This window comes from Gadus macrocephalus, chromosome 22 (genome assembly GCF_031168955.1).
Source record: "Gadus macrocephalus chromosome 22, ASM3116895v1".
Taxonomy (NCBI): Eukaryota; Metazoa; Chordata; class Actinopteri; order Gadiformes; family Gadidae; genus Gadus; species Gadus macrocephalus.
Genome location: NC_082403.1, coordinates 7,476,779 through 7,484,985, shown reverse-complemented (window position 1 = coordinate 7,484,985; position 8,207 = coordinate 7,476,779). Strand labels below are relative to the sequence as shown.

General features: G+C 48.3%; 1 protein-coding gene across 1 annotated transcript; it reads left to right on the top strand.

The window, feature by feature from the left end:
- Window positions 1-597: 597 nt before the first annotated feature.
- On the top strand, window positions 598-6,559 carry LOC132451331 (phosphatase and actin regulator 4B-like; the record flags this gene model as incomplete). Its single annotated transcript, XM_060043715.1, has 5 exons — window positions 598-1,063; window positions 2,213-2,274; window positions 2,550-2,687; window positions 3,573-3,649; window positions 4,811-6,559. Coding segments are annotated over 5 exons (759 nt in total), but the record flags the coding sequence as incomplete, so codon positions are not given.
- Window positions 6,560-8,207: the final 1,648 nt, after the last annotated feature.

Sequence of the window (8,207 nt, the reverse complement as noted above, 5' to 3'; positions counted from 1 at the left end):
CCACCACCACCACCAACACCACCACCACCACCACCACCCCACCCACCACCCATCAACACCCACCACCACACACCACCACCCACACCACCACCACCACCACCACCACCATCAACACCACCACCATCAACACCACCACCACCACCACCACCACCACCACCACACCACCACCAACACCACCACCACCACAACACCACCACCATCACCACCACCACCATCAACACCACCACCATCAACACCACCCACCATCAACACCCACCACCATCAACACCACCCACCACCACCACCACCACCACCACCACCATCAACACCACCACCATCAACACCACCACCACAACACCACCACCCCACCACCATCAACACCACCACCCACCACACCACCACCACCACACACCACCACCACCACACCACCACCACACCACCACCACCACCACCACCACACACCACCATCAACACCACCACCATCAACACCACCACCATCACACCACCACCATCAACACCACCACCACCACCACACCACCACCACCACCACCACCACCACCATCAACACCACCACCACCACACCACCCCACCACACCACCACCATCACACCACCACCATCAACACCCACCATCAACACCACCACCACCACCACCACCACCACCACCAACACCACCACCATCAACACCACCACCATCAACACCACCACCATCAACACCACCACCATCAACACCACCATCAACACCACACCGACCACCACCACCACCACCACCACCACCACCACCATCAACACCACCACCATCAACACCATCAACACCACACCAACCACCACCACCATCAACACCACCACCATCAACACCACCACCATCAACACCACCACCATCAACACCACCACCATCAACACCACCACCACCAACACCACCACCACCACCAACACCACCACCATCAACACCACCACCATCCCCACACCAACCTCATTATGAGTATGGTCTGCAGAGGAGCTATAATGTGCTGCCCTTTTGTCCACACAGGCGCCTGAGTCAGAGACCTTCGGCCGAGGAGCTGGAACAGAGGAACATCCTCCCAGGTGAGATCATCCTCTCCTTTCCTGCCTCTCTTTGTCTTACCTCGCTTCTCTTCTGCCTCGCTCTCCTCCCTTCCATCCCTCCCTCCTTCCTTCCTTTGCTCCTCCCATCCTCTTTCCTCCCCCCCCCCCCCCCTTCTTCCTTTACTCCCTTCCTCGTTCCATTCCTCCCTCTCCCCTCTCTCCCTCCCCCTCTCCTCTCCTTTTCTTTTATTCATATCATCTTTTATTTATTTTGTGTGTTTTCTCTTTTACGCCTTTTCTCATTCCTGGCACGGCAAGGTCGAGTACTGGGGCTGGCCATCTTCCCCTTCTGCTGACGGCCATGCAGAAAGCGCGTCTTTTTATCTGGCTGATCTTGCCCTGGCCCGTGGATATTTCTATTTCATTTCCCCTCCCCTGTGCCGCAGGGCCACACTAATGGATACAAAAGCGCTCCTGAGACCCACTGCGGTGCCTTGGTCTATTGGTTATTTAGCTTTGTGTGAGGCGTCGCTGGGTAAATGTCACTCTTGAGAAGGGCCCCTATGGCAATAGCCCGGTCTTAATGTTTTCATATCCAATGGCAAAGAGAGTGTTGAAAGAAATACAAGTCTCCGCTTTAGAAACGGTAAACTTTTCGACGCAAAAAAACTGCACTCCCCTTCTTTGTCCTCGCAGACACAAGGACTTTCCGTTTGAGCGTGAAACAAAAAGCCTTGTGCATTCGTAGCGCGTTCACTCACAATCCAACCTTTTCAATAATCACAGACAATTCTGTCGAAGGACGTTTGGCTTTGATTGGGTTGCTATCTCCTGTCAATTAGAAACGGCTTTGAATGACTTTGAATTCATTTTACAATCCAAAACACGCCGAAGAAGTACGTGTACCAAACACAGCCCTTCTCGTGCGTTGTCCCTGAAAACCTGGGCAGGGTGTACGTCTGTGTGTGTGGAACAATGGAGGGCCTTCTTCCAGACACGCTGGTGATTTAAGGCAGGCTCGTGTCACATCTCTATGTTCCTGAAAGTCAAAGTCACGGGAGCTCTCTAAGCCTGTATCCCTTTCCTGCTCCGGCCCTTCCTCTGTCCTTCTCCCTGAGTCGAGTCCTTTCTCTCCCATGTTTCTCATGCGTCTTTGATTTACGATCCCTGCTCCTTTTTGTCTCTCAGCCAAGAACGAATCGGATCGTCGGATGGAAAGGTCCGAGATCAAACGGCGGCTCACCAGAAAGGTCAGCATGGCACGCACACACTCGCACACTTACACAAAGAGAGACCGATACACACACACGCAAAATCTTCTTCAGGACCTGCATGGTTGAATAAATGTCAAATAAAACACGCACTCGTCCTGGCTATGGTTAATAACATTTCCTTGGCTTGCCTGGGGAAAGAAGGTTAAACAAAATAGGAAAAGCATAAACAAACGGACACACACACACGGGCTTGCTCCCTGCAGAGCTTGTAACAAGCCTCCCTGTGCCCCCCCCCCCCCCCCCCCCCCCAGCTGTCCCAACGGCCCACGGTGGCGGAGCTGCAGGCCAGGAAGATCCTGCGCTTCCATGAGTACGTGGAGTGCACTCACGCCCACGACTACGACCGCCGCGCTGACAAGCCCTGGACCAAGCTCACCCCCGCCGACAAGGTAGTAAAATGGAGCGCACCCACAAGTGTCTAGACACGCACGCACGCGCGCACGCACGCACGTACGTATCAAAGCACACGCACACACACACGTGTACGTATCAAAGCACACGCACACGCACACATGTACGTATCAAAGCACACGCACAGGTGGTAACACACACGCACAGGTGGTAACACACACGCACAGGTGGTAACACACAGGCATCAGCACACAAAGCGTAAGCACACATACTAGCATCAACACACACACACAAGCAGAAGCATACAAACGGAAGCATCAGCCCACACACACACACGTACACACAAGTCTGCGCACCAACACAAGCTTACACAGACACACACTTGCAGAGGTCCAATGCCATAGTAAGCCATCCATTTGGTGGAAAGTCTTTTTTATTTTTTTTTCTCGTGAGAGGATTTACATTCTAAGCAGATCGGGTGTCAGGGAAGGTATTCCAGGAATGCCTTTGAGTGGCAGCTCTGAATCCCCCCCCACCGCCCCCCGCGCAGTGTATTACCTGGTCCGGTGAAGCCAGGAACATTCTTTGAATGTATGAGGAGTGGACGGAAGAAGCCAATGTATTCCTGGTATTAGGGGATAACTCTTTCTCATGTTTGGTGTCTCAGTTATTCCATTGACAAAGCCGAGTGGCCGAGGCCCAGCGGGGGGGGGGGGGGGGGGGGGGTATTCTGAAACATGTAACGTAGTGTAGTTTGAAAACAATTCTGTTTTGCAATCCCCTTGTTGCTTTTTCTGTGTGTGGGGAGGGGGTGGGGGTGTTGTGCCTAGCTCAGCAAACACCAGGCGTGTGTTAACGGTGATGTGTGTGTGTGTGTGTGTGTGTGTGCATCGCTGCTTCCTCTTCTCCACCTGGTAATCCAGGCCGCCATCCGCAAGGAGCTGAACGAGTTCAAGAGCTCAGAGATGGAGGTGCACGAGCAGAGCCGCATCTACACCCGGTCAGTCTCCCTCCTCCCTCCTCACGGCCCCCCAGGGCCCCCCTGATCCCTGGGGGGCCCGCCTGCTGCTGCCAGCGCTCCCTTCACCACTCCCATAAATACATTATCAGATGCTCACACACACACCCGTACGCTCACACGCATACTTCCATACACTTCCACATACATATACACACACACACTACCACACGCACACACACACATGCAGTAGGGCTGTCGCTTTTTCCAAAAATGAAATTTGAACGAATTTCGAATGTCCATAATTAATTCGAATACATTCGACCCCCCCCATAGAACACGACAACAGTCTTGATTTTTTATGTTGCTCTTTTTATTTCTTGTGGAAATCACGTATACCTACTGAATTCATAACAGCACAGGATAAAAACACATCTTTGATAACACATTTGTGAACACAACAAGAGGAAGCTCCGACACACAAGTGCGGCTGTCTTTTACACATTAACAATAACTCGCGCGGCTGTACACTCTGTGCTGCTCTGCTCGGCAGTTGTTCCTCTGCTGCTACATTTCGGTGGTAAGCTAGCAGATGAGTGCGCAAATTTGATGTTGTCGATAAGTACGACAGCTCTCTTTTACAAAGACGACAAACGGCCTTGTCTTTGTTTGTGACTTTTCCACCCACGGTGTAAAAGCCAAAATGCTTCCATACGCTGCTTTTTAAATGTGATGGTGCCGTTATGGTCCGCTCAGCATTGTACTCCTCGCAATTCTCCATTTTTAATAGCAATTTTTTAATAGCTGTATCTCGGTTCGCGTTCTCTTCAGTTACGTTTTGTTTCAAAGCCCTCTTGGCCTATCTGTATCGAATGTTGATTCAACATTCGATACAGATAGCCAGGCCAAGAGGGTCGGCAACAGGTCAAACTGATATAAAATTTTAGCGCGCCCTCTGCTGGATCGAAAGCAGACTACTTAAAATGGTCTGAAGTTCTTATGAGACGGCAGCACACACAGTTCGAATGGAGAATTACACTTCGAATTCGAACTTTTCACCCCACCTTCGAACGAATATTCGAACTTCGAATAAAAAGTGACAGCCCTAATATGCATACACAAACACATGCACGTATACACACTCATACTTACTCCTTTGGCCCAAGGAGAGTCGGTGACGTTTTCCCTTTTCGTTTCCTTTAGGTTTCACAGACCATAACCGTCCACCTCCACCGAATTGGTTGCGGGGGAGGGGGAGGGGGGGGAGGGGGATGAGAAGGTGGGGGATGATGGAAGAAAATAATGTGCCGCTGTAGCCGACAGAAAGATTGGCTCCCCCCCCCCCGTCGTTCTTAACCCTGCCCCGTGCACAGCCCTTTCCTCGACGCAACACTCCCCAACAAAACTATGTACCTAAGACCAAAAAGCCCGCTGGGTCCCCAACTGCTGACGGGTACCTTTGAGGGCTCCCCAAAGGCTCTAGGTGAAGAGCCACTACTGATGCTGCCCCCGGACCAGCTCCTCTGGAAGCAGAGGACCCTTTGGGCTCTCCCCATCCCTGGTGGACCCCACTGGGTCTGGGCGTCGGGCCGAAGTGAGGCCGCAGGGGACGCGACACACAGATAAAATGGGTTTCGGGCCCGGCCCCTTACAAGATGTTACCCCCAAGTGCCACCGGAGAGATAAGTGCCCGCTGTGGTCCCGGGGCGCACCCCCACCCCCCCCACCCCCTGGAGCGGGGGGGGCGCTGGTCGGTAGAGTAGCGAGAGTGAAACACTAGAGCAGATTCCGAGTCTGGCCCGCGGCGGGCGTGCCGCGAGATCCTCCCCTCGGTGCGACGTTTCTTAATCGGCCGTCTCTCCCGCAATCACTGTACTTACTCTCAAAGGAGAGCCAATCGGACGAGGCCTTTCCCAGTACTTTACACTGTGTACGATGCGTTGTTTTAAATAGACACTTTTAAACCCCAGATCAGGAAATCCGTTGGCAGAAACGGATGGTGGTAGTTTATTCATTTTTTTAATTGGCACGTGCGGTACTTAGTCGAACTAATTAAAAAACGTAGGAGTCGGACCAGGTGCGTTTATGTTTTCGCTGTCGTATCCGATGGCGGTGGGGTGCCAACTGGCGCCAGCCTTAACTCTGGGCGTGAGTCAATGTTTTTAACGTACAAGAGGTCCAGACAAAATGTGAACTGATTAGCTACAGAGCCAGTGAGTTTTGCATATGAAACCCTGTTGTGGCTCTTATTTTGAAATTTATTTTTAATCAACGGTTCTATTCTGTGAAGAAAGCAGCAATGTTGATTTTGCACCTCATCCTAATGTGTGCATTTTACTGTTTTTTTTGTTGCTAAAAATGCATTTTTTTGGGTGGGCGGGTTTGGGGTGCAGCACATATGTCTAGGTGTAGCTGTCATAGGGCACTTGATTTCCTGTAAAGGAAGTATAGAACTTTTACAATTTTCAGGTTTGGAACATAACTCTCGAAAAAGCAACTAAACATTGTCATATAATTCTATATTTCTAATTTAATAATTGTTTGCGTAAAATGCACATTTGTATAATGACAACAATGTTTTAAGGTACTTTGTATATTAAGGCCAATAGTTGGCTGCAATTGTGTTGATTTATCATGTAGAGCTTAGCAACCTTTATTGTATGTCAATTTGGCAAACTGTCTGAAAGTGTTTCACAATGCTGTTAACTACGTAGACTGACTACACTGACCACAGAGATTATTTTGAATATGCAATTTTTTTTCTCCTTTTTACACTATGCAGAGATCTTTTAAACATTGAATTATAATTTGCAGCCCACTGTATAAATTAATATTTCTCACAAATTAAACAAAAAAGGTTTTTTGATCTTGACCTGAACGCGGGATTCTCATTATTACCTCTTGTTATTATTCATAATAAGGGTTGGATAATAAAACCATACTAATATCTAACCCTTGTTTTTCTTTAAGCAAATTATCCCATTTATCTGCTTATAGTGGACGATTGCATCCATTCCAGACTCCATATGGGCTTGGTATATAGATTTTCCGGGTTATTGAACTGTTCACTTCCTTTACATGTGGCTTTGACATGACCAGATGAGGGCAGTGTTAGATTAAACGTCTTGTTTTTTAGGACTTTTCTCATGTCATCTCCACCTTCAAAGCACCTCGCCATTTCCAGAGCTCTTGGACAACAATCCACTTGGAGAAATGTTCAAGGTTTTGTTTTAACAAAAGCCTTAAGTGGCTTTTCCATTTCTATAAAAAAAAATGTGTTGCATTAGACAAGAGGCGGGCTGCATACAATAATTGGTTGGAAGGAAAGGCTGTATAAAAGGATTGAGCTGAATCAAAATTGCATTAATTTGCTTTGGGGAAATTAAGTGGTTGCCATAACAGTTCCTTTTTTCCCTCTCTTTGAACAGTTTTGTATAGTCATCCTTATGAGAAGTTTGACAAACATGAATCACTAACCGTCCGTGATAATGTAGGCCTAGATATACCTGCAAGATCGATTCATTGTCTAGTCTGTCAATAAAACTAGTATAATCACTATAAATTAATTGGTGAGCCATAATGAGCAGACATAGTGCGTTGTCGTTGAAGGTTTGGATCCATTCTTTATAATTAGGTGTGTGTTATCTTTCACGTTTTTATAATCCAGTTACGCATTTTGAGAGTACACAGGCTCGATTCACTCCGAGGATGGTTGGTGAAAACGGCCAATGATTCTCCAAACTCAGTTACGTCTGATTCATGGTATTGGCAGCCGTAGGCTTCTCTGTGCCATAGGTCAGACCCCTGATGTAGGCGTATGTGTTCTCTGGGTCTCCCTCAAGGCTTTGGTTTTTAATAACGGCGTTCCTGTACGTCGTTCATGGCATGTGGCACCAGCGCTCTCGTCTGGTCTTCTGGACTATCGTCTAATCGCATCGTCAGAGCCGGCCCTGCTGAACACTCCGATACAAAATATGCAAGCTCAGAAGAAGTACTGCCTGTTTGGCATTCTGTGTATAATATAGGCGTATCTATTTTTATAAATAAATAAAAACGCAAGTAAAACCCACTTGCTGTTTTTTTTTTTTACGGATGAATGAATGGGTTTTTTTATGGTTATTTGGTTTTCAATGGACTCATTTCTGTAGAAAAGTCCATGCCAAACTATAATACAGCCATCACTGTAAATGACGCAGATCCCCCTCTGTGTCATTGATTAACACATTTCATGTGGCTGGACTTCTCATGCTTAGCTTGGACCGAACAAATGATACATTCCTGTTTTGTTGTCACCGAGCTTCAACTAAAGGCCTCATTTGGTGCCTTGGAAACGTAGAACGTCATCTGCATTACTACCGTAGAGAGAGAGAGAGAGAGAGAGAGAGACCCTTGTCTTGAACATAATTCCAGACCACTGAGAGAGGGAATTGGGTAAACTGCTGAAAGAGCAGAAATTTCTTGACAACTTCATGACGGCTGAATGCTAGCGGCGGCAATGGAAAGGTGTGAGGTGTGTGTGTTATTATTAAAAAAAAAAAGGCGGGGGGGGGGGTGGTCCAAATGAAGAGCATTGGACAGAATAATAACAGGACCAAAGGTT